The following is a 26,603-nucleotide window of genomic DNA, read 5'->3' as shown; positions in this document are numbered from 1 at the left end:
AATCCTGAAGGCATTGATTAGCTGGTTCAGGTGTGTTTGATTAGGGTTGGAGCTAAACTCTGCAGGGCAGTGGCCCTCCAGGACCGAGTTTGCCCATCCCTGTTCTATATGAATGCAATCCAGACATGCTATATTTGCCATTTTGGCACTGCAATGTAAATTGTGTTGCTTCCATGCAATTTACAAGTCCTCTTCCAAGGCCTCATGGGATAGTAAAGTGTCTTTGTATGTATGTAAAGGCCTTTGCACACTGAGTCCGGAATTTTCACATGCATTTTTTCGTATTCGTGATCCTAAAAATTCGTCACGCACAGAGACCTTGCACACTGAGTGCGATGTGTATAATGAATCCGTTGCAAAAAAAACAAACAAAAAAACCTAAAATGAAGTCTTTAAGCAGTGAGCATGATTTAGTTGTCCTCTCTCTTCTTAAAAAGACAAAAAGAAAGAGGAAATACTGGGTACATCCAATCCTGAGATTGTGTAGAGATGAAGGAGAGTTCACCTCATCAAGGAGCTGCGTGATTATCTCGAGCGATTCAAAGTTTACTTCTGGATGTCAGTGCCTCAGTTTGATGCTTTGTTAGCAATACTGGCACATTCTATCTTTATATTCGGTCTCTTTCCACACTTTGTTTGTCATACAGTGCTACTGCTTTGTGCTGTAGACGACGTGGATCATCTGTCAGATGGCATTCGGGATTTTGGCATTCGCATACGGTGGCTCTGAATTGTCAAAACGTCTCTCAAAATACATGCCACGGATGCGAAAAAAAACACAGAAAATCGAACCTGATCCAAATTTTTTTTAATGACGGACGAAAGTTTCGGAGGCAGCGTGCAAACGCGATTGACATGACGCGAGGTCGTATTTATTTTTTAACGTGCGAAAATTTTGCATGCGAATTTGCAAAGGCCTTAACACTCACTTTTCATTGCCCAATCAGTTCCTTTCCACTTTACACAAAATAAAATACTGTATAAATGTATGTGTGAGTAACATTTATGAAATTGTATTTTAAATTCCATAGTTTTTACTATGTCTGCTTGAGGAAAAAAATAAAACAAATATCCCCATGGACATCCTCATAATCCACTCTTAGATGACCCTATTGTCACACTTCAGTTCCTACCATCTGGCTATTTTCACCCTTTACAGACATATCAACCGTACGGTCACGCATAGTTTTGGAAAGTCATGGCAAACGTGTTTCTGTATTTCTCTTATACTTCGCCGTATTTCTATTGTTTAGACTCTACCCTACTAACTACAACATTGTGGTTTGATTCCCTCCTTAACTGATACCATGTTTGACCCTATTATTCGCTGACCGATCAGCAACTTCATTCTTTCGTGTGACCGACTGAAACTGATGCTGTCACCTGAAAACTGAAAAGTTTTCAGTGCAGACAGTGGGGTGGGACAATAGAGCTATGGAAGATTTTTGTCTCATCTCCTCCTTTTGACTGATTTTTTTCACACTCAAAGTAAGGTCTACCGTACGGTTAAGAAATCACACACACATTCACACTCACACACACACACTTCATGCACACACACGCACGCTTCAAGCACACACACGCTCAAGCACACGCACACGATCCAGACATGCACAAAACATTTCCTAAAGAAGCGTATGGGCAGGCTGATGTCATGGCTCAGTCATGCACTGCAACACCAGAAACCAAACATATGTGTGCTAGTCAAACCACACACAGATTCATACTGCTGCTCCCATAATAACAACACGACCATGTGACTGGTCAGGAGAGATAGATATAAATTTATAAATGTTCAATATACGTGTTCTGCTGAAACCATATTCTACAGCCTGAAGATTTCTGGTTTGTAATAGTGTTGCTGCACTCGAGTGGTTTAGATGAATGATGGTTAGTGGCAAACACACACTTCTGCATCTGTAACACTCTTTTAAAGCATTTTAAAATGACTCCCACAGGGTATAAATGCAACCTCCACATGTATAAACATGTAAATTATTCAAGACAGATCTATCATGAACTCTGATGTTGTTGAGCGATGGTTTATGCTTCCGTTAAAACAGTCAGATATTATAATAGCTAACTAGAGTTAATATGGGATGTTAAATAATATCAGCATGTCAGACAGTGGTGTTTTTTGATAATTAAATGCATTGAAAGAAGACTTTTCAAATTGTTTTGAATTTTAAAAGAAATTCAACAGGAAAAATGCTTCCAAAAAAATAATGTGAATTACCAATAAATTAATGAATTATCTTGTAGTAAAATTAAAGATTTATTAAAGTAATATAAAAATATAATACGTAAAATAGTACACTACACAGACCAGACTAATAAATTAACTGGTCTAGATTAGCAGCACGGCAAACGTCATGTGAGACATGCAGAATTATTATTGCACGCGTGACAACAGTATCATCCTGTATAGTTTACAGTCAATGAACCAAACAAAATGAAAGAAAAAGGGCAAACATGGCACTGCAAACCAATCAAACCAAAAGAAAATGGACACAGCTCTGGCTTGCTGGTCATGTGATTTACTTACGTGCCATATAGTCACTCTCTGGGGTCAAAAGACACAATTAAACGTTACACACACTGAATTATAACGGTGGGAACAGAATATGTTGGATCTAATGGGAGGAACAGAAGTATGCAGATGAGAGAGACTCACCTGGACGAACGAACGGTCCACCATGGAACCTGTGAGCACCTGCGACTGAGGACCTGCCGTCTTTTTGTCCTGCAGATTCTGCTCACGGATCTGACGGAAGCAAAATCACTGACATCACGACAGCTGAAATGTGATAAAGTCACAGTACATTTAGGGAGTTGTTGCTCCCTCATCATTGAAAAAAGGTTCAGACCTTGTTGCGCATCTCTTGGACCTCTTTGGGGTTGGTGTTCATCGGGACAAACTGATTGGCCACAGCAGCCTGTCGGAGACTGTCCTCCTTAGTCCACTGAAATTATCAAAGCAAAGCCATTCAAATAAACCAAAACTTAAAATAAATATCCAAATTAAATATTTAAAAAAAAAAAAAAAAAAGAAGTTTAAATCATGCCTCTCAAACAATACGAAATAAACACAAAGCAGATCTGAAACATTACTGGTCAAATTATAATTGTCCACTGAGCAACGAACCAATGATGATGAACGTTTTGAAGAACTCTTAAGAATTCTAAAAATTCGAAATTTAAAATTCCTCTAATCCTCTGCGCACAAAAAGTAACTTTAGCAATGTAACATAATATTATACATTTCACCACAATAAATATGATTCTAAATCAGTTTACATCAGTGCAGGGCAGCCACGGCCCCCATCATCATTGATACTGCTGTTGGGCGTATAGTAAGGACAGAAAATGCTAAAAAAGGAAAGAAAAGAGCACAGACAGAAAAACAGAAGATTTAGGAGGATGAAAGACCACGAGGGAGGCAGGTGTGAGGTGGGGTGGTGAGGCAGAAGCTGGGTTTGTGTTTAGGCAGTGGACAGAGGCGTGAGTGGACAGCCAGAAAATCCCTTCAGCTACTGTAACACGACACACACACACACACACACACACACGGTTCAACATTAATGCTGTTCAGGACTACCACAAAAGCAAACCTGGACAACTGAAAATGTCAAATGAAGTTGCAGGCAAATATAGTAAGTCCCCCTGTAGTCAATAATTTTATGCCTTAAAACTAATCTTTGATCACCAAAATGAAAAAAATGTCTTCATGCCTTAAAATAGCTTGAATGTAACTCTACACCCTTGCCTCATTTAATATACGTGGATCAATGAATATGCAAATTAGCCCCGCCTCCACTCACACCCACCATCTTAGAGATCCACTCGGTCAACTTACTGAGGTAAACGCAGCATAATGGTATCGTTCTTCACAACATCGGACACATAATTAATATGATTAGCATTTGGCTTGACTATGTTATCAAACAGTTAATAACGTGTTGATAATGTTACACAAACCATGTTCTCGTTCGTGAGTCAGGCAGCTGTCTTCTAACAATCAGTATCCTTACAAACGCTTTAACAACTCAGAACGTCAGTGGAGAAAGACAGTTCATCATAACATCATACACCCGCCATATTGCTAAATCTACACGATTTTTCATATCAATAGAAAAATATCCCGGGATAACCTGGCTTCTCTCGAGACTCCCCTGCTGGTTTGCTGTTAATGATATGCTGAAGCCCGCCGGCATGGTGACGTGATTGGTTACAAGGTAGTTTGTGACGTCACAGACACCATCGATTTCAAACCGCGGGTCTTTTTTTCACTGCAGTTTTAAGGGGAAAATAATCAGCAATGGTGTTGACTTATGAATTTGCACATGGTTTGTCTTAAAGAATAACACCACGTAGACATATAAACAACATTAAAAACTTGATTTTCACCACAGGAACTGCTAAATCCTATTTAAGACATTTAGGACTTTAAGACTGAGTATTTTCTCCTTAAAACGACAGAGAGCCAAAGACAGTCTCAAATGTAGTTTGAAATCGCTGGTGTTTCTTGTAACCAATCATGTCAACGTGTGATCGTCAAGGAGTTCATCTCTGAGCTGCAGCGAGTGAGTGGAGGCGGGGCTAATTTGCATATTCATAGAACCATGTATATTAAATGAGGCAAGGATGTAGAATTACATTCAAGCTATTTCAAGGCATAAAGAATAGTTTTACCAAAGAAAAAATTTAAATGAGTAATTTTGGTGATCAAAGATGAGTTTAAAGAAATACAATTGTTGACTACAGGGGACTTTAAGCTGGTTTGAGACAATATGCATTGTGTGAAATATTTTTTTTTACAATCACTGAGACACATTTCTCAATATTTGGGTCACTTTTTTACTCCTAAGCAGTAAATTTCACATCTAAAGTGCACTTCATACATGTCACCCAAACAAACACACTTTGTTAAACACACTCATAAAACAATGACCTAAAGCACAAGAATGACACCTTTCCATTTATAATTCACTGTTACACAATGATCCATGTTTACATTACAGTACAAAATTATTCCTTAGTTTCCCCTGTTGTATAGCTGGTAATGAAACTGAAAGACTAACATCTGTGTAGGTTTCAGTTATATCCATTTGTTTTCATAGCATTTAATTTTTTAGATTTGGAATATATTTCAATATGGTTTTACTGTAGAAATGTAACAAATTGCTGTATTATTCAGAAAAAAGTATGCAAACATTGCCCTAAAGTTTCATAAAGTTTTTGTTGGTTGTGTTTGATGAGAAAATAATTTAATGTAATTTGAAAGATGTCATCATTTTAATGTATTTTGTGCCAAAGCAATAAAAATGATCCACGGTTTAGCCACAAAGACTGTGTGAAAAGTTTTGAAAAGTGACCCAAGTATTTAGAAATGTGTCCTAGCGATTGTAAAAAATACTATAAATATATTTATATAGTACTTTTCACAATGCACTTTGTCTCAAAGCAGCTTTAGGGAAAAATATAGCAGTAATAATGTCCTAAATAGGTCAACATTTAAACAACGATGTACTGATTGTAAACTTGACTTCTAAGATAACACAAGTAAATAAATTTGCAACTAAACAACAATTACACTGGTACACTTAAGTAACCGTGTCATAAATGTTTGATCTTGAACACTGAAAAAGTGACTTAATAATACACATTGGTTCTGCAAAGTTATTTTTGAGTAATTAAATAGTGATTGTATATGATTTGAGGAATCATTCATGTTGCTGCAGGTACTTGAGGTTTGATCAAAAGCGTAAGCAATAGAAAATGATCTGTTGTGTTTGTCTGAAGGGCAAGTACCTGTAAGATTAATGTCAAACCCTGCACACACACTTTAAGAGGAAGAAAACACTCATACACACACACAGACATGCGCACACACAGACACGCACACACACAGACACGCACACACACACAGACACGCAGACACGCACACACACACAGACACGCACACACACACAGACACGCACACACACACAGACACGCACACACACACAGACACGCACACACACACAGACACGCACACACACACACAGACACGCACACGCACACACAGACACACACTCTGTGAGGAAGGACAGAATTACGCCCAACTTTTCTTAAAACGTACAAAATAAACTTCAGTTTATGAAGTTTCAGCTTAAAGTTTCAGAGGTTTACTCCAAAAGCTCTGATACATGGATTCAAATAAAGATGAAGAGCAAGTACTAAATATTTCTGAAGCAAAGATAGTTAGCGTTTGGCCTGGGTAAGAATGGCATGAGTAGCCAATGAGTTACTTGCTTTTACCAAAATGAAATAAATGCTTTCAGCACGGAACCAAAAGTCATGAGGAAGGGTTTCCGTATGGGCGCTGGAGAAACGGGGCACATGGGATGAACACGTAAACATGAAATACTCACTGATCACGTTTAGAGCCCCACAACACAACACGCTCTCCCCCAACTAGAGACAATCGTTCGGAGAGTTAACAACCACTCATGAACCAATGTTTTTGCTTTCTTTTCTTTTTTGGATGAATTTGAAATTTGAAAGTTAAAATACACTCATGCGCAGGTGTTCAGGAAAAGGTAAATCCAATTCAGAAAGGAGGAAACTCACAAAAACAGAAAAGAAAAATTAAAAAGCCAACACAAATGTTTTTAAGCAGTTTTAAGGAAGGAAAGAACATGGAGTCATCAAACAGCAAGCCACGACTCCATAAATGTAAGCAGCCGAGCTTTTTCTCCCACAGAATGTGCGGCAAAATTCTGCTTTTTCTCTGATATTTCCAAAATTTCCTTTTCTTGGAAGCATTTTCATTTTCATTCTAGGTGAAAACTGTCAAAAAAAAAAAACCCTGAAGTAGTCATATTTCACCCAAACATTGAAAGTTAGTGATTTGAAGTCATTTTGACAGATTAAAATGTAACAAAAATATGAAAAGAATTTATATATTATATATATATATATATATATATATATAGAGAGAGAGAGAGAGAGATTACCTTTAATTTAAAAAAATCTAAATCTGGCCTTACACCATTAAAAATCTTTTCACATCAGTAAACAACTGGGGAAAAAGAGTCCTGGAGGAGTTGAAAACCATAAAAACCCATTAAAATATGACTTAAAGATATAATACCATTTTTTAATTATGACATTATATTCATGGCAATTAAGCACATTTGCCTAATTGCAAGTAGCCAACAAAATTAGGCTTAAATGTCATGAAAATAATGTCACAATGCAAAAATTAATGCATCTTAATGGTCCTAAAAGAAGGCTTTATTTTCTCTAAGCAAAACAGAATTTTATATTTTCCGTGATATTATGTTTTTGATGAAATATGACCATTTTTTGGTGAGATTCACCCGTCTGTTCACTCCAAAGATTTCCGATGCTTTTAGCTAAAGGTCATTTAACATACTACAAGTATTCGCGCTGTCTTCATCTAAGTGCACAGCAAGTACACAAATGGCTCTCTTCAAGGCTTTCTGTAATAGTTACTCGGTTTGCTCTGAGAACCGTTCATGTGGAGTAATGGCTCCATTAACACACAAACATTACAAGAGGTGCGAAATAAAGCAATAAATGAAACAAACAACAACAGAAACGGGAGGAAAATCCATAGCAGCAGTAAGGATTAGCCACACCCACTTTGCGCACATGCCACACCCTCCTGGTCCCCCAGGAGAACATCCACAATGCATCTGATCAATCATGCAACACAGCATGCACTGAGCAGCCGGAGAGAACCCTGACACCCCTTCGACCAATCGTGAGAGAGGGGGAGGAGCTTGCCACTGTGATTGACAGAGAGAAATCAGAGGAAGCAATGGAGAGATTTGCTTCCCACAGATCAGAACAGGTTATGATTAATAGGTTAGTTAAATTAAATAAGTGCAACCAAGCGATCAACTAGGGAAGTAGGGTGATATCTATTAGTTAATGTTTTTCTTTATTCACCTGTAGTGCCTTGTCTTAAGAGGTTAAAGGGAAAAAGTCAGCTGAGAGAGAAAAAAGCTGTATGTTTACAGGACGAAATGAGTCTAAATGACAATTTGCATTGGTTGTCAAACACTTTACTCGAAGAATAAGGCAGTCACGCCCAAAACCTCTTGGGTAAGGGGTGTTTTTGCCCTGTGTCGGGGTGCTAACCAGCTGCCCTCTCTAGCTCTGTAGCAGTACGTTTCTAAACTATGAACAATAAGGTTGGCACAGACCAAGCAGTTGGTAATACAGCTTGGCACGCAGACACCGGACGAGAGAGACTGCAGCAAGGGTTTCACGTGATCGTGTGTTATGTTCGTCCACACCTTAGTCTTCGCCTTGGGGCTACCGCTGCCGTCCTGCCCTTCCTCTGCCGATTCGTCGGGCCGCCCGGCGGCTAGCCAGCGGGTCTTATCCCGCTGCTGCCGCTGAAAGCTGTGCTTTAACGGGGAGCGCGCACCCGAGTCACTGTCGTCTGCGTATGAGTAGCCCGTGGCTGAAGGGGGAATCTCAACGTCACTGTATTTTTTAGCTTTATCACGCAGCGCCGGGCAACGGTACGGATAACCAGTCCTGTAGCCCTGTGGAGAGAGAGGTAGAGACACCCAATCAGGTTATAAGTCAAATATGTTCACAATAAACATTGTTTCAAAGCAGATTTACAGAAAATCATGATGTTGATATTTATAATATCTTCATGCTTGTTTCTGCCATGGAATAAAACAATTTAAAAGATAACTGCGACTTTTTCTCTCACAATTCTGCCTTTTCCCCTCACAATTGTGAGTTATAAAGTCAGAATTAAGAGATTTAAACAATTGCAAGTTATAAAGTCAGAATTTTGTGATATAAACTCCCAATTCTGAGAAAAAAAGTTTTTTTTTTTCCTCATAATTGGACTTTATAACTTGTAATTGCGAATTTATATCTCAGAATCGCAAGAAAAATGTCAGAATTGCGAGATATAAACTTGCAATTGCGAGATATAAACCCAATTGCGAGTTATAAAGTCAGAATTGCAAAATATAAATGCGCAATTGCGAGATATAAAGTCAGAATTGTGAGATATAAATGTGCAATTGCGAGTTATAAAGTCAGAAGTGAGAGTTATAAAGTCCAATTCTGAGGAATTTTTTTTCCCCCTCAGAATTGTAAGTTTATATCATGCAATTCTGAGAAAAAAAGTCAGCATTTTTATTTTTTATTCAGTGACAGAAACAAGCTTCCATATTCATCAGATTAGAGCTGGAAGATAATATAGTTACCTTTTGCAATGATATAAACAATCAAGCAGTTGAGATTTACTATACAGTATATATTGCTTTACATGAGTATATACTGTATGTATGGAGATATAGTTGGACATACTTATATATCAAACTTAATATAAAAGAGTTCTGTGATGATAATTACATTATGCAGCAAAATAAAAGTATATATAGCTTCATGTAAGTGTACTGTATATATGCAGATAAAGTTGGATATAATACATTTCCAACTTTATATATAGAGCTGTAATACAGTTTTTATTTCTTGCAATTTTGTGACGATATAAACAATCATGCAGCTGAGATTTGCTATATATTGCTCTATGCAGTGTTTCCCCACAGGACTTTTTGAGAGTAAAATAAATGAAAATAAATAATTCATAACTATTTTATTTTAATTTAAACTACAATAGGGAAATTACACTGCTTTTGATTAATTTCTTTACTTGTCAGAAGATAAACCCTTAAGCTTTTATTTTGGAGGAAAACTGCAGTTGAGCTTTTATTTTGGCGGAAAACACAGTATAAGCTAGTGAATGCTGTACATGCTGTCTGCAGATCCTTGCACCATTGTTGCGTTATTAAAAACCAAAGAAAAAGAAAAAAATTGGACAAACAATTATAAAGTAATAACAAAGAGTTTGTTCTCTCGCCTACCAGATTATCCAGCATCCTCATCAAGGCCTCAAACTCCTGCTCCCCGATCTGCCACTTCGGGTGCGAGCTCGACCCGTCTCCAGCCGGCTCCAGGTGGCGTGGGCGGGATTTATACTTGCCTGGGTCTAACATAACCAGGTTATCAGGACCACCCGCACTGGCAAGGGTGCGGACCTGGAATTTCAGACCGGAAAAACAGACATGGAATATTAACCCTATAAGGCCCACTGTATCTATAAATGATTAAAACTTTGTCGCACACAATCTCCTACAGTCCTTTTGTTGTCTGATTGATAGTTTATACCGTTTTAGCAAGTAAAAAACCTTTTAACATATTGTTCAAACGTCCACCTTCAGCTCGTGCTTCAAGTGTGTAATCAATAAACTATTCCATTTCAAAAAATTTAATTTTTCTGACTATATTGTTATGTCAAGCTTTACAGGGTTAAAGCCCAGCTGGAAACACAATCATTTCACACATAAAAAATGCTTAATTGTCGGCTACCTGAATCTCACAGGCTGTGACCAGGTTGTGAATGTAGTAAAACGCCTCTTCAACTGTTTCTCCAACAGACACCAGACCGTGATTCCTCAAAATCAACACCTGAACACACAAGCAATGATTTCAGTGCACACATTTACAGAACATAAAACTGGATAAACCTGAAGTTTGAACCCACACAGAAACTGATATAGCCGTGTAATCTGTGCGTGTATGAGGTACCTTGCTCTTGGGACCCAGGTTCTTCTGTATGAGGACGTTCTCCTCCTCGTCCACCAGGATACCGTGGTAATCGTGGTACGCCACCTCGCCCAGCGCCAGAGCCTCGGGTGAAATGGGCAGAAGACCACATTTCATAGCAGAAACCTGGAGGTTGAATTATTTGAATGATTAATATGAGGGTATATAACAGATAAATATAGCATGAAATAAATTTATCATAAAATATTGCAATGAAATGAGAGCATAAATAATGCAAAATGCATTTAATCATGATTTTTTTATTACAATCTATTAAAACGACATGAAACGCACCTCAAAATATAATGAAATGTTGCAATTTGGAAATTAAAATGGAACACAAATAAGATGCATGTAATTCTTCACAAATAAAAGCATTTTGACTGCATTGCAGTTGTTTTAGAAAAGTTTATTGTGAGATGATTTTTCATGAAACAGCTCGTACCGCGGCGCCAGCGGGCGTGTGAATATGCACTATGCACTTGACGTCAGGCCGGGCAGCATAGATGGCAGAGTGGAGGGTGAAGCCAGCCTGATTTACGCCCAGATTAGTGCTGCCGCGGTCTACGATCTCACCCTGCAGGTTGATCTTCACCTGAGGACACATTCAATGCTGTTAAATACACGTTACACAAATCACAGTCCAATTGCTACTACTAACTCAACTCTAACAACTTCATTTTCCTACAAGTATTATAATAATATCTGTAAGCATTTATAGTCTGATGCCAGTCACGTTTTGAGAGCCAATCAGATGGCTGAGGAAAAAACAAAGGCAGGGTTACCAGACTGGAGGCAGTGACTTCACTGTACAGAAGTCCAAAAGGGACAATCAGGAAACGCTCCTGTTCAGAGTTTAGCCGGACCTGAAGAGAAGGGAGAGAGATTTGAATGAATTCCCACATATCAAATGTCCTGCTGAGATGTGTTGTATATATATATATATTGTGACACACTCACAGTCAGGTGGTTGTAGATGAGCTGAGACCAGCCGAAAAGGTCGGCCAGGCGGTAAAACGCAGCAAGTTTACAGCGCAAGAGCTTCTCTCCCTTATCATAAGCGATGGAGTCTGAACCTCTCAGGTCATTGACCGGAGTCACCATCCCCAAACCTGAAAACACACACGTACGTTAGGACTGTTCCGCCATTACTACATAAACATATATAGGTGTAGCTTTCTTTAAAACATTAAAGTTGATGTTTAATGTAGTATTTTACTTTCAGTGAGGAACACCAGGGTTATTTTCATTAATTAAAACTAAAACCATAAAAAAAACATTTTTGTTACTTGAAATAAAAATAAACTAACTGAAATAAAAAAAAAAAAGTTATTTCTAATTTTCATTTAGTTTAACTTACTAAAAAGTACTAAAATGGCTAAAATTAATAAAAACAATATAAACAAATAAACAAAAACTAATACAAATGACAAAAACACACAGAATTACTAAAATGAACTAAAATAAAAATGGAAAATATAAAAATATATTTTTTAAATATTAGTACTAAGTATTAAAATTACTAAAACTAAAGAATTAATAAAAACAATATATACATATATTTTAAAAAAATAAAAATGACACAAACAACAAAATTACTAAAAACTAACTAAAATAATACAAAAAAATACAAATAAAAATTCCTAAAATGAACAAAAAAGGAAAATATAAAAATATTTATATTTTTTGAATATTAGTACTAATTATGAAAATGACTAAAACTGAAAAAATAAAACAATATATACATATTAAAAAAAAAAAAAAGACAAAAACAACAAAATTACTAAAACTATTAATAAAATATAAAAAACTAAAAATATTAGTACTAAGTACTAAAATAAAACTGTAAATATAATAAAAATGAAATATACTTATTTAAAAAAAAAAACGAATAAAAAAAATGACAGACATCAAAATGACAAAATTAAAACAGAAAAAAATAAAAATTAAATATTAATAAAAACTGTACTAGTATATTAATGAATAGACGGTCGATACATCAAGGCGTGACCTCTTAGCTTAATTAAAAAAAAAAACGCCTTTTTTTGCAGTAACGTGGAGTAGATTGTATATTTTTACTTTTTGGATTTATTATTATTTGTTGGATTTATGTTTATTAAAAAAAAGACACCTAAGAGTGTGAAATTTAGCAGCTTAATGCAGGACATTCCCATACTCACTCATGTTAAGGGCAGCCATGCCTCCCTGTGGGGCGGCGGGGTACATGGTGGGGACGCTGGTGGTCATGAAGTCAGCGATCTGCTGCAGGGCAAGCAAACTGGTGGGAGTTTTTCCCTTCTTCATCTGATCCTGGATCAGAGACTCCAGCTCATCACAGAACGCCTGAAACACAGGAAAACACACACACAATTACAGCCAGAACTATTCTGGATATGACTTGATGAATAATTTGTGTCTGGAGCACAAACAGTGTGGGACGAGTTACACACTGGAACATAATTATGATGCTTGGTGGTTAGTTCACCCAAAAATGAAATTTCTGTCATTAATTATTCACCCTCATGTCGATCCACACCCATAAGACTCAGATTTCATCAAAAATATCTTAATTTGTGTTCTGAAGATGAACGAAGGTCTTACGGGTGTGGAACGACATGAGGGTGAGTAATTAATGACAGAATTTTCATTGAACTAACCCTTGAATCTTGCACTTAAAGAGATTTGCTGAATGCTGATTTAAAATATTAGAGGGAACACTGACAGTGACTTCTTGATTGAAGAAGGTACTTGGCCAAAAAAGTATGAGAGCAGCAGGTTTCTCTCATTCCTTCAAGCACAGAGGACATTAAGAGAAAAGAAGGGGTAAAAATCAGCTGCCTTTCAATCGCTCCCTCGATTTCTGCCTGGATAAAGAGCATCTTTATTCTTCCCATGACTGTCTGCTTGCATAAACAGAATCCCCTCTGTGTTTACACACACATTCAGATGGACATATGATTGCTGGGCAGTCACGAGGGGGTTTACTGAGAGCTGAATGAACTTCCACCAGAAATATGAAGACGCCTTTCAACCTTTCAACCCAATCCAACCTTCTGACCAGTAGTGTACATGCTCATACATTATCATTTATGTATTTATATAAATGTGTGTTGTGTCCTCACTGGACTCTGTAGGATCATGGAGACTCTCTTCCGCTGCTCCATCATGTTGAAGTCCTGCCGCAGGTCCGGCGCCATGTTCCTCTCTCTCTGGTACTCCGGGCTGCTCTCGTCCACACGGTCGAAATAACGCTCCTTATGAGGGGGGTTGGTGGGAGGGGGGGCCGTCACCACCCCTGCACCTGAGTCTCCGTTCATCACACACCTGCAACAGAGGTCAAAGTTCAGAGGGGAATTCGAATACTTCAACTATGCACTAAAAACGAAAGTACATACTTACAAAAATGCTCTAGTTTTACTTTAAAATTACTCCATGAGACTTCTTTTGTAACAGTGTATTAATCGTCTTCCAAACTGTGTTTTTCTTTACCCTAAATCACTATGGTAAGCATATGGTAATAATCATTCGTCCATTCGTATTTACTGTAAGTAAAACAAAAAAGGTCAGTCTAATACTGTATACTCAAATTAAATACTCGAACCGAAAAGAATTTGCAAAAAGGTAAAGCAACAGAACCTGTAATAAAACATGAATCAACATAATTTGCATAGAATCACATTTTCTGTTCACAAAACAAACAAAATCTCTAAACAATTTACATCTTTGGACTACTTGCCTATAAACCGCCTTGTTAAGTTATAGTTTCCACTGTTATATAATATGAATAGCAATTATGTCTGATGTCAGCACTGCCAAACCTTTGCAGCACTCGTTAAAATAAAAATCTCAACAAGTCAAAACAATAGTGGCATATAAGCTACTTAACTGCTCATAAGATCCAAAATTATGTTTTTTTTTTTTTTGTTTGTTTTTTTTTTCAGATATCCGTCCGTGTTTTATTTTTGGGGGTGTTTTGATGTCATAAGTGACATTCGCACTGATAAGGCGATCATCTGATTAGATGATCATCGCCTGAAGCGATGATTACCAAAACAATGTTTCTCTTCAAGTAACTTGCAGTTTTATGCTTCAGCCACTAGAGAAACAAAAGTTTCATAGTGTAGCTTTAAAAAATGCATATTTTTTCCCCATTTGATTTTGAGGTGAAATACAATCTGGACATGAGATTGACCCGCTGAGAGCCTTTTTAAAACAAGGGCATGGGAGACAGAATGCTGCACAGCGGGAGTGTGTGAGTGGTCATAACGGGCCATTTACTATCGAGTGCTCTGGACATAATGTGCTTTCTTCGTCCATTAAGCAGAGTCAAGATGAACCTGCATTTAGCTCCAAAACTGATATGCAATTACCTGCACAAACTCCTTGTCAGCAATAAGACTTTATTTATGGTGAGAAGAAAGAATAACAAAAATCTATACAAAACATTTAAGATTAAAACAAGATAAAAATTCTAAAATATGTTTAGGTTTATGATTAGAAAGCCTTTAGTGTCGTGTACATATGCTCAAGAGTATCTGCAGGAGAATCAATGACACTGTAGGGCACAGAGAGAGAAGGAAAGGGAGTCAGCCTGTCTGACTCAGCATTATTGATCGTCTAATGTCGTTTGTGCGTCTAAGTGGTTTGTTGCTGATTGTAAGCTGATGTTTCTTAGCCACATGAACATGTACCCGCTGCTATGGAACATTTCTGTGTTCTACCTTAAACCAGAGCAGAACCTACAACACAACCTGCCCAATGCAGCACAGTATTACAGCATGAAGTCAACACTCACAGGCGGCTCATTTCAGCCCAGCACAGGAAATAACTGCAGCATTGAGTAATGAAACTCTGGAGCTCCGGACAGCTGCTCTGCTCTCAATCTGCAGACACTCCAGAGCCAGAAGATTCATTCGTCTTCTGCAATCCACTTATTTCAGTTTAAGCACCCTAAATGAGCCATTTTAATCAGTACAGAGGCAGAACTGTTAAGACATGTAAATGTGTTTCTCTGCATCTTAATGCCGGTTGATTTAAAATGAATGGAGAAAAGAAAGTGCATTTCATGCATTCTGACAGCAAGAATTCAATGCACTGATCACAGACTTTAATAGTTTTAACAATTACATTTGACTATTTTTGGGCTTTTTGTCTTTATTATAGTTAGAACTGTTTTAAAGGGGGATCAAAAGCGACAGATGAAGAAAAGGTGTGGCAGGGCTGCAAGATTTGGGGGGTAAAAATCTAATTGTAATTTTTCTGAAAAAATTTGATTTAAAATGTGATTTAAAAACTCCAGGTTTGCTGTGCTTGTTTGTAGGGCTGCACAATTATTATTATTACTATTAAAAATATTAAACAAAATAAGAAATGTTGCTACTGTAATATTGTACTGTAATAAATAAAAATTAAACCATGATTTTTCTGATAATTTCATTAAAATGCGACAAAAAACCCCCCTGAAAAAAATCAAGTCATGATCTTTCTGATAGAAATTGTGATAAATGCAAAAAAAAAAACAAAAAAACAAAACAAAAAACTGCTGTGCTTGTTTGTAGGAATGCACAATTATTAATAATATTAATATTATTATTATTATTAATATTACTACTACTACTACTACTACTACTATTAAAAATATTAAACAAAATAAGAAATGTTGCTACTGTAATATTTCGCTGTAAATTAAATAAAAAAAAAAAACATGATTTTTCTGATAAAAATTGTGATAAAATGCAATTTAAAAAAACTGCTGTGCTTGTTTGTAGGGCTTCACAATTATTGTTATTATTATTAAAAATAAACAAAATAAGAAATGTTACTACCGCAATATTTCGCTGCAAAATAAATAAAAATTAAACCATGATTTTTCTGGTAAAAATTTCATTAAAATGCAATAAAAAAAAATGCTGTGCTTGTTTGTAGGGCTGCACAATTTTTATTATTATTATTATTAAAAATATCAAACAAAATAAGAAGTGTTACTACTGTAATATTTCACTATAAAAAAAAATAAATAAAAAAAAATCAAGTCATGATCTTTCTGATAGAAATTGTGATAAAATGCAATAAAAAAAAAACTGCTGTGCTTGTTTATAGGGATGCAATTATTATTATTATTATTACTACTACTATTAAAAATATTAAACAAAATAAGAAATGTTGCTACTGTAATATTTCGCTGCAAAAGAAAAAAAAAAAAAAAATCCAAACCATGATTTTTTTTTTGATAGAAATTGTGATAAAATGCAGAAAAAAGCTGCTGTTTGTTGCGCTGCACAATTATTTATTGTTATTATTATTATTACTATTAGTATTAGAACAAAAGAAGTTAAACAAAATAAGAAATGTTGCTACTGTAATAAAATTCTCATTACAAGTTTGAGAAGATGGTTGGCACATGTTGCGTTCACAATCGCACATTATAAGTGCCCCAAACTCTCAGCACAAGCAGAGATGAGTTTGTGTGGAGCAGCATTTACTGCAAACCTCAAATGTCATTTAGAAATAGTGCTTAATACACCACAGCATCTGTCTCTCTCTCTCTCCAGAGTTTCCTCCCACTCTCTTTCAGAATGTGAATTACAGCGCAGCAGCGCAGCCCTTCTATGTTCATCTCCTTGGTAACTGCGCCGACACTGAGAGATGCTTTATTTTCCACCGTGATCACATAAAGGCCTCGGACGTGTTCAGATACAGAAGCCTCTTCATGCATAATTCTGAATAAACACTGGGATTTCGAGCACAAATAAAAGTCATCAGAGAATAAAGAACGCTATTTTTCCTGCACTCTGTCACTTCCTGATGAGAAAAGAAATACAATGACACCCCTCACAGAGAACAGACAATGATTGGAAACCCCTCCTGCTTCTGTTTGAACCAAAATACTCTCATTATCTCGGACTTCTGATAATATCCTGTGACTATCAACACTGAACTTTCCATGAAAATCCAACCAGTATTTCCCCTGCCAACTGGAACATAGTGCACCGATTGGTTTTCCGTTAGGCTTTTGATTGATTTTAGCATTAGTTGCAGACAAATGCAGTGACCCTTTAGGACCGAACAAAGCTTTTATCCCTAAATGACTCACAGTACAATCAGAATCGGTCCAGACACATGGAAGGAACATCTCCAATACGTATAAAGCGTGACACACCAAGCCGACGTCAAAAAACTAGCGGACATATTCACACATAATCATGTCGAGATGCCAGTATTGACGCTTATCCGCGTAAACATAGTCGGTTATGTCTTAAGTGAACCAAAACAGTTGAGAAATAAAACGCATGTGTAACAGTATATTGGATCCGTGCAGCTCTTAAAGTGACAGCAGCCTAATATTCCTGCTGCTGTCCGTTTTATTAATGTTAATCTACGAAAAAAAACAAAAAAACAAAAAAAAAAAACTACTCACTGCTCTTGACTGAATAACTTTTGTAACTTTAATAAGGATTAATCTATATTTAAAGGGTTAGTTCACACAAAAATGAAAATTTCTGACATTAATTACTAACACCCGTAAGACCTTCGTTCATCTTCAGAACACAAATTAAGATATTTTGATGAACTCCAAGAGTTTTTCTTTTATTCTCCCATAGAAAGCAACGAAATTACCATTTTCAAGTAGGGCTGCTCAATCGAATTTGTAATCGTGATTACAATTACGGATGCCACAATTATGTAATCATTCAAAGGCGCAATTACAAAAAAAAAGTCCACTTACATTATTCTGTGCTTAAGATATGTTTTGTTTTTTTTCTACAGGTTATCTTAATGGTTTTTCCCCATTGTTTTAATTTTAGTTTTAGTATAACATTATAATACCATACATATTTTTACTTTTTTTTTTTTTTTAAAGAAGAAACCAAACCAATGTATATTGATAATGAATAATGAATTAGCATAATGAATTAGCGTGTCGAATCCGCAGTTCGGAGCGCCAAAGTCACGTGATTTCAGCAGTTTGGCGGTTTGACACGTGATCCGAATCATGATTCGACACGCTGATTCATAACGCTCCGAAGCTTCATGAAGCAGTGTTTTGAAATCGGCCATCACTAAATAAGTCGTTATTTTGTTTTTTTTGGTGCACCAAAAATATTCTCGTGGCTTTATAATATTAATATTGAACCACTGTACTCACATGAACTGATTTAAATATGTTTTTAGTACCTTTATGGATCTTGAGAGAGGAAATGTCATTGCTGGCTATGCAGGCCTCAATGAGCCATCGGATTTCATCAAAAATATCTTAATTTGTGTTCCGAAGATTAACGAAGGTCTTACGGGTGTAAAACGGCACGAGGGTGAGTAATTAATGACAGAATTTTCATTTTTGGGTGAACTAACCCTTTAATGTTATAAAGGGACGAGAATACTTTTTGTGCACAAAAACAAAATAAAAATAAAAGACTTTATCGTTATTTTCCTTATATGTAAGGATTATTCAATTCAATTTGATGGAATTTTACTATTAATTGAAATAAGTAAATATTATTTAAAAGTGCATATTCTATTAATTTCCTATTGAGTTTTTTTAATAAATAATTTTATTTATTAAATGTTAGAATGTGTTTTAAATTAAAAATGATTAAACAAGCATGGTTTAATCAAAACCACAACTGTACCGACAATAAAAGTGCAATTATAATAAATAAAAGATCAAATGTACGTGCTATTTCTTCAGGAAATAGAAGGCTATTATTCTTCGAAAAATGCAAATGCATACATTTTTAGGATATTTAACATTTTGTGCATGCACTGTTGCAAATTTGCATTTTCTGGTTGTGCAACTTCCACAGTTGTGCAGATTGAATCTCATCATATTTAAAATAGCTTGTTTTTTTCCTTTCCCTGAAAATGCCATGAAATGCAGTCTTCCCCCAAAAACTGTGGAAAAACACGCCATTTTATGGCATTTTCGAGTAAAAGAAAACCAGTAGACAAACTTTTGGTGCATCCCTACATAAAGCTTGACCTCTTAAATCATTTTGCAGAGCTCATTTAACAGTAAAATGTTATCATAGCAGACAGAAGTGATGTTTATAGCTCAGAGATTTATAATATGGTGTTATATTAAGCTTGCGTATGTGTTAAGAGCACAGAGATGTGTAGGCATGACTGTAGTCGCTATGGAAACAAAATACATTTCCATGGAAACCTGTAGGATTATGTAATAGTATACGGTGACTCGTGGTCCTGTTTTCTGCCCACTCACTGAAACACTCACTCCTGAACACGCCGCATGATCAACATCTACAGTTTTATTATCTTTGACTCTTTACGGCCTCTCAGCCCCCGCGGTCATTTTATCTTTCGTTTTCCCTCTGGCCACATTTTAAGATTGAACTCTGGAAACATCTGGAAAGTTTCATTCATCGAGCAGGCAAACAGTCAGCAATATCGATTGCAAAATCGTCTAAACAATTGTGTTTCCCTTAAAATTCCAACAAATTCCATGGAGAAAATAAGAAAACTCCAACTGGAAAGTCCTGTAAAGCCACTGTAAATGAGCCAGATCTCGCTGCATGAATTTCCTGCGTCAATAATGGCTTCTTGACAGTTTCTAAATGGCAGTCAAATCCATCTCAGCCCACCAGCAGGCTCAGATGAAGGCCAAAGCCCATCCGAAAACCCGTTCCAGAACTCCCTGGCAGCCGTTAAACCGGACAGCAGGCGAACAGAGAGAGTCTGTCGTGGCTGAAAGCAGCCAAACAAACCAAGATCAGTTTATAAATGCATATATGACTGGAACACCTGCAGAGTTGGAGGAAGAGTGTGTCTTTCATATGGAGACAGAAAGACAGTGAAGACAGAAAACGTAAAAAACGTTGGAGGTTCTCAGAGGTCTGAACTACAAAATAAAATCTTAATTGCAGCAGGCACTGTTTAAAGGGTTAGTTCACCCAAAAATGAAAATAATGTCATGTATTACTCACCCTCATGCTGTTCCACACCCGTAAGACCTTCGTTCATCTACAGAACACAAATTAAGATATTTTTGATGAAATCTGATGGCTCAGTGAGGCCTGCATAGCCAGCAATGACATTTCCTCTCTCAAGATCCATTAATGTACTAAAAACATATTTAAATCAGTTCATGTGAGTACAGTGGTTCAATATTAATATTATAAAGCCACGAGAATATTTTTGGTGCGCCAAAAAAACAAAATAACGACTTATATAGTGATGGCTGATTTCAAAACACTGCTTCATGAAGCTTCGGAGCGTTATGAATCAGCGTGTCGAATCATGATTCAGATCGCGTGTCAAACCGCCAAACTGCTGAAATCACGTGAACCGCTGATTCGACACGCTGATTCATAACGCTCCGAAGCTTCATGAAGCAGTGTTTTGAAATCGGCCATCACTAAATAAGTCGTTATTTTGTTTTTTTGGCACACCAACAATATTCTCGTCGCTTTATAATATTAATATTGAACCACTGTACTCACATGAACTGATTTAAATATGCTTTTAGTACATTAATGGATCTTGAGAGAGGAAATGTCATTGCTGGCTATGCAGGCCTCACTGAGCCATCGGATTTCAACAAAAATATCTTAATTTGTGTTCTGTAGATGAACGAAGGTCTTACGGGTGTGGAACGGCATGAGGGTGAGTAATACATGACATTATTTTCATTTTTGGGTGAACTAACCCTTTAAGTTTGCCAGATTCACATCATTAGAGCATATCAAAAATAAAATAGAGGCCAGTGAACTACAACACTACCACAGTCTAAAGTGTCATGACCCCGTTTTATCACACTTCAGATTTGAAAAATATTTAAAAAACGGGGTCCAAAGTGTAGAGGGTGAGAAGAGGAGAGAAAACAAACAATAAAACACGAAATTAAAATCAAACGTCACTCAATTTTAGGATCAGGTGGGCTTTCTGTATCTTGTAAAAGTCTTGAATCTTTCTTTAAGCTGGTTCAACTGCACAAATTTGCATCTTATCACCAGCTCATAAGGAACTTCCTCATTGACCTAGTTTCCAGAAGAGAAGTGTGTGAATTATCTCACCCGTAACACTACACAGATGTGAGGGAGGGCGTGGAGCAGTGATCATGTGTGTGTGTGTGTGTGGGTGTGATCATATCATGTTTGGAGAGTGACGTTTCGTTTTAAAATTCAAAGATTCAAAACATGAAGATTTCCATTCTACAGTCAGTTCTTTGCTTGGTCAATGTCTGTTATTAGGCTGTAAGAACCTTAGAAATAATTGAGATCATTTGGCGAAGTGATATAACTGTAGCTGCCTGGAACTACTTTCAAGCATTTAACAGCCCTGTAATATAATCAACAATTACCCCCTACAAGCCACACTTCAGTACTGCACAATATGAATAACATTATGGCCATAATAATAACAGGCATAACATTATGACCACCTTCCTAATATTGTGTTGGTCCCCCTTTTGCTGCCAGAACAGCCCTGACCCGTCGAGGCATGGACTCCTCTAGTGAAAACGTGATTCATCAGACCAGGCCACCTTCTTCCATTGCTCCGTGGTCCAGTTCTGATGCTCACGTGTCCACTGTTGGCTCTTTCGGCGGTGGACAGGGGTCAGCATGGACACCTTGACTGGTCTGTGGCTATGCAGCTCCATACGCAACAAACTGATGCACTGTGTATTCTGACACCTTTCTATCAGAACCAGCATTAACTTCTTGAGCAATTTGAGCTACAGTAGCTCGTCTGCTGGATCGGACCACACGGATCAGCCTTCACTGAGCCTCGGCCGCCCATGACCCTGTCGCCGGTTCACAACTGTTCCTTCCTTGGAGCACTTTTGATGGATACTGACCACTGCAGACCAGGAACACCCCACAATCGCTGCAGTTTTGGAGATGCTCTGACCCAGTCGTCTAGCCATCACAATGTGTCCCTTGTCAAACTCGCTCAAATCCTTACGCTTGCACATTTTTCTGCTTCTAACTTTGAGGACAAAATGTTCACTTGCTGCCTAATATATCCACCCACTAACAGGTGCCGTGATGAAGAGATAATCAGTGTTATTCACTTCACCTGTCAGTGCTCATAATGTTGCGATATGCAATATTGCGACAATTCAGAGAGCTGCGAACTACCCGAACTAACTTGCCCTGAAATGTTTCTATCTGTACATTAATAAAGTTTGCCTATGTCTGAAAACTGTAACCACAGCACACACCAGCTGTTTAACATCTTAAATCACATGTTGTGTAATTTGTGGAATGTCATGGCACTGTCCGTCTGCATTATTCCTGGCACACAGCGGGGTCTAAATGTGGCCGTGGACCAGTAGATCTGAATAGTTCACATGAACTACATAACTCACATACACCAAACACAGAGAGATGGACTCCTACAAACAATCTTCCTTACGCTCTGCAAATATTTCAAATAACACCAATGGCCTGCTAAAATGAAATAAAGCTCTGATAACAGATTCTACAGCTCTGAAATCACTTTAGAAATAAAGCACATTGAAAATCCCCCATATACTTATGAATTATCAACTATAAACATATGAGCTGTGTTCCAGTACTTAGTGAGAAGCCTTGCTGTCTACATAGACCGCACCCTTTACACTCTACATACTGACAATAAATTATACTTTTATTTATCTGCCAATAAGTAATACTTTTCTGGTATTGAATGAATTAGAAGTATTTTGATAATCAACATTTCTCTGCGGTTTGTCACAATGCATTACAGGATTTCTTTCTCTGCAAACATTTCAAATAGCATTTTTTGATCAGGATCGCGCTTTAAACTGCTGCCCATGGAGGTTTAGTCTTTGAAAGAGAGCCGTGTTTTACTCTAGATGTTCTCCAACAGTTTAGCTCAAACGCTTAGCAAACAGCTGCACAAGCTACACAAACTATTTCCTGTTTAAGGCAACACAGCATTGCACATATGAAAATTTGAGTAACAGAAAGGGAGGAGAAAGGAAGAGGGGAAAAAGTTAAACAACATGAGATGAAAATGAGAAACACATTTTCGTGCCTCTAGAGGGTCGCGGGCGAGAGAACGAGTGTGCTGACTCACTGCTCACTCAATCCGCGGTTTCACCATCACACCTCTGAAACAAAAGTAATTGATAAAACTGATCACTTTAACACTAAACTCCTGATTGAATGAGCCACCATTATAATACGTCAACAAACACACACCTGTGAGCGCCCATTCTACAGTAAAGAGCTCCTATGCTATTTTTAAGGGGTGGTTGATTATGATTTATATGAGTTAAAAAAAAAAACTAAAGTATTTTCAACTTTAGTTAGTGTGTAATGTTGCTGTTTGAGCATAAACAACACCTGCAAAGTTACGACGCTCAAAGTTCAATGCAAAGAGAGATATTTTCTTTTACAGAAATCGCTGGTAGGGACTACAACAAGCTTCTTCCCGGGTTAGTGACATCACTAACCATAAAATTTACATAAACCCCGCCCCCGAGAACACACAACAAAGGGGGTGAGGCCATGTTGGGCTGCTTTAGAGAAGAGGAAGAGTTGTTGTAGTAGAGTGTTGTTGTCATGCCGTCATTTTACGTCGGACTGCTTCACAAACGAGGGTCAATTCAACACAAAAGATTAACATGACGGCACATTCAACTCCACAGCAACTACATAAATTTATCCACTAACCATTCAGAAACGTCTAAAAGTTGTAACTTCTTCCTGAGTCTCTCCATCAGTGTCGACTCCGGTTTGAACAATGTAAGGCTGAACACCGTTACTGACAATCCTCATTTTGGCTGCGTGAGATTCTCCAGCTTTGTTGTTGTTGAGCAACCGAAGCGTGAGCTGTTAAAGCTCCGCCCTCTTCTGGAAAGGGGGCCGGGAGCAGCAGCTCATTTGCATTTAAAGGGACACACACAAAAACGGTGTGTTTTTGCTCACACCCAAAAAGGGTCAAATTTGACAAGCTATAATAAATGATCTGTGGGGGATTTTGAGCTGAAACTTCACAGACACATTCTGGAGACACCAGAGATTTATGTTACATCTTGTGAAAGGGGCGTTATAGGTCCTCTTTAAAGGTTGCTAATTTTGTTTTGGAGTCTCCTACAATAGATTTAAATGCATTCAAGGTCAAAAACACTTTAATTTTCTCATAATATACATTGCACATCACCTCATTTCTCATGGAGTCTAAAACGGTTCGTTCGAAGATTCATTCTCTATAAACCCCGCCTTACCGAGAGCCTGCTCTGCTCTGATTGGTCAGACAGCCCAGTCTGTTCTGATTGGTGCATGTCAGAAACGAAATGCCTACTATCATATCTGAATTTCAGCTCTTCCTCAGCACTTAATATGCAGTGATACAAACAGTAAATATGGCGTTGGTTTTATTGTATCAAAAAAAAAAAAGCATATAGGCAAGTTTCAACAACTTTTGGCAATCGAAAAAAATACTAAAGAACTATATTAATCGGCTATATTAACTGAACTGCTTATTGATTAATGGCATTATTTATCATATTGATATTGCCACGGTTTTATAAAAGCACTAAGCTACTAGAAACACTGCAGCCCTACAGATCTGTAATGCCCTTATGGTACAAACCCTCAGACAGACGCTTCAGTCTTTCTGTTTCTCTGACTGACAGACTGTCAGAACACCAGAGACACATGCACGAGCCCAATCTGTGACCAGCACAAAAATACACACGTCCCACAACACAAGAGGCCTTATGATAATTAGTGATTAACCGATGATAAACTGATATATCAGACAGGCACGGCCTATAACTGTCTGGATGGCCACTTAGTGTCCATTCCAAGTTGAAAATGCGCTTTTTCATTTCTCAAAAGGAATAAAAAACTTCCTGATATGAATTTAATATTGCAGATGACATAACAAATATCACTTTAAAGTCAATGAAAATAAGCTGCGTTATCGACGCTCTTTCTAAAGTCAAAGAAATGCAACAAGAATTACCACATTGTGCAGAACACAAAATATTTCCAAATTTCAAAAGTGACTTTCAGTATTTTCATTTGTGCGCGTGCAGAGTTGCAGTGGCCCTCACGCGACTGTCCTGTCCAGAGCTCCCGGGTGCGCGCGCGTCCGTTCTCCTCTTTCTACACATAATAAACGTTACCGAGAGTCTCGATCATGGCAGAAAACGGTCAAATGACCTCCAAAACACAAAAAATGTCAAAACAGACACGATAAACGCGTATGTCCTGCAGAAAGCGAACGTTAACGCCACTAGCTCGCGCGCTAACGTTGAGGCCGCGCGACTAAACCCTGAGGAGAATAATCCAGAGAGAGAAAGGAAAGTAGAAAACAAACTTACGCTTATGTTGGGTCTAAATGTGCGGCTGGAATGCACAGCGACTCGGGGACAGGCGGGGAGCTTGAGGTTTTTCTCCGTGAGCGGGATTGTGTCCAGTATTTCTTTCTGCAACCGTTTGTTTCTGTCGGTGCGCGTCTCACAGACTGGGGCGCGGCGCTCTGGACTCGCTGAGGCGAAGAGGCTTCTGATTGGTCAGCGTCACTCGACGTTCCGCCCACCGCCTCAAAACAGAGCGTTTGATGTGAGCCGCCTACATACGTGATGGGCGGGGCCTGTCCGTCGCTTAAAAACAGTGAGCTCGGCGTGTGTAATCTGGTGTTGTGTGAGACTGCTGGGTGGGGTGTAGTTTAGCAGCCTATATGTTTTCCAGAATATCAGTATTTTTTTTAAACTGCACATCTATTATAGCTTATACTTATTAAGCTGAACCTTTATATTCTGTAATACATATATAAGTATGTACTAATTGTTTAAAAATCTACAGAGTGGAAGTTACAATGCATAGAGGTGATTTTAGGTAAATTGGGACACTTTTGCCATTGAGATGACTGGGAAAAATGTCCCAATTGTCCTGAATTAACCACATCTTTCAGAGAGAGAGAGAGAGAGAGAGAGAGAGAGAGAGAGTGTGTGTGTGTGTGTGTGTGTGTGAGAG

The 26,603-nt window shown here is 37.6% G+C and overlaps 1 protein-coding gene across 17 annotated transcripts in view; it reads right to left on the bottom strand.

Moving 5' to 3' along the window:
* The window catches only part of add1 (adducin 1 (alpha)), a 37,784-nt gene extending 11,631 nt beyond the window's left edge, over nucleotides 1-26,153 (bottom strand). For 2 of the 17 annotated variants that reach the window (XR_007927286.1, XM_051878476.1), the window contains exons 1-13: nucleotides 25,949-26,153; nucleotides 13,773-13,974; nucleotides 12,831-12,993; nucleotides 11,611-11,762; nucleotides 11,436-11,516; nucleotides 11,096-11,245; nucleotides 10,633-10,776; nucleotides 10,414-10,512; nucleotides 9,909-10,082; nucleotides 8,217-8,564; nucleotides 2,868-2,963; nucleotides 2,675-2,764; nucleotides 2,546-2,563 (exon numbers count right to left, since the gene is read on the bottom strand). Coding sequence is in view for 16 of the 17 variants with exons in the window: in XM_051878476.1 (XP_051734436.1) it covers nucleotides 2,546-2,563; nucleotides 2,675-2,764; nucleotides 2,868-2,963; nucleotides 8,217-8,564; nucleotides 9,909-10,082; nucleotides 10,414-10,512; nucleotides 10,633-10,776; nucleotides 11,096-11,245; nucleotides 11,436-11,516; nucleotides 11,611-11,762; nucleotides 12,831-12,993; nucleotides 13,773-13,967 (1,710 nt within the window). In the remaining variant the exon portion in view is untranslated. The remainder of the gene's footprint in view (nucleotides 1-2,545; nucleotides 2,564-2,674; nucleotides 2,765-2,867; nucleotides 2,964-8,216; nucleotides 8,565-9,908; nucleotides 10,083-10,413; nucleotides 10,513-10,632; nucleotides 10,777-11,095; nucleotides 11,246-11,435; nucleotides 11,517-11,610; nucleotides 11,763-12,830; nucleotides 12,994-13,772; nucleotides 13,975-25,948) is intronic. The other 15 variants (XM_051878477.1, XM_051878478.1, XM_051878471.1 and 12 more) reach the window with 12 other exon arrangements.
* Between the last annotated feature and the right edge of the window lie 450 nt (nucleotides 26,154-26,603).

Source organism: Ctenopharyngodon idella, chromosome 21, assembly GCF_019924925.1.
Source record: "Ctenopharyngodon idella isolate HZGC_01 chromosome 21, HZGC01, whole genome shotgun sequence".
NCBI classification, from domain to species: Eukaryota; Metazoa; Chordata; class Actinopteri; order Cypriniformes; family Xenocyprididae; genus Ctenopharyngodon; species Ctenopharyngodon idella.
The sequence above is the reverse complement of the archived record's forward strand: the minus strand, read 5'-3'. Positions and strand labels throughout refer to the sequence as shown.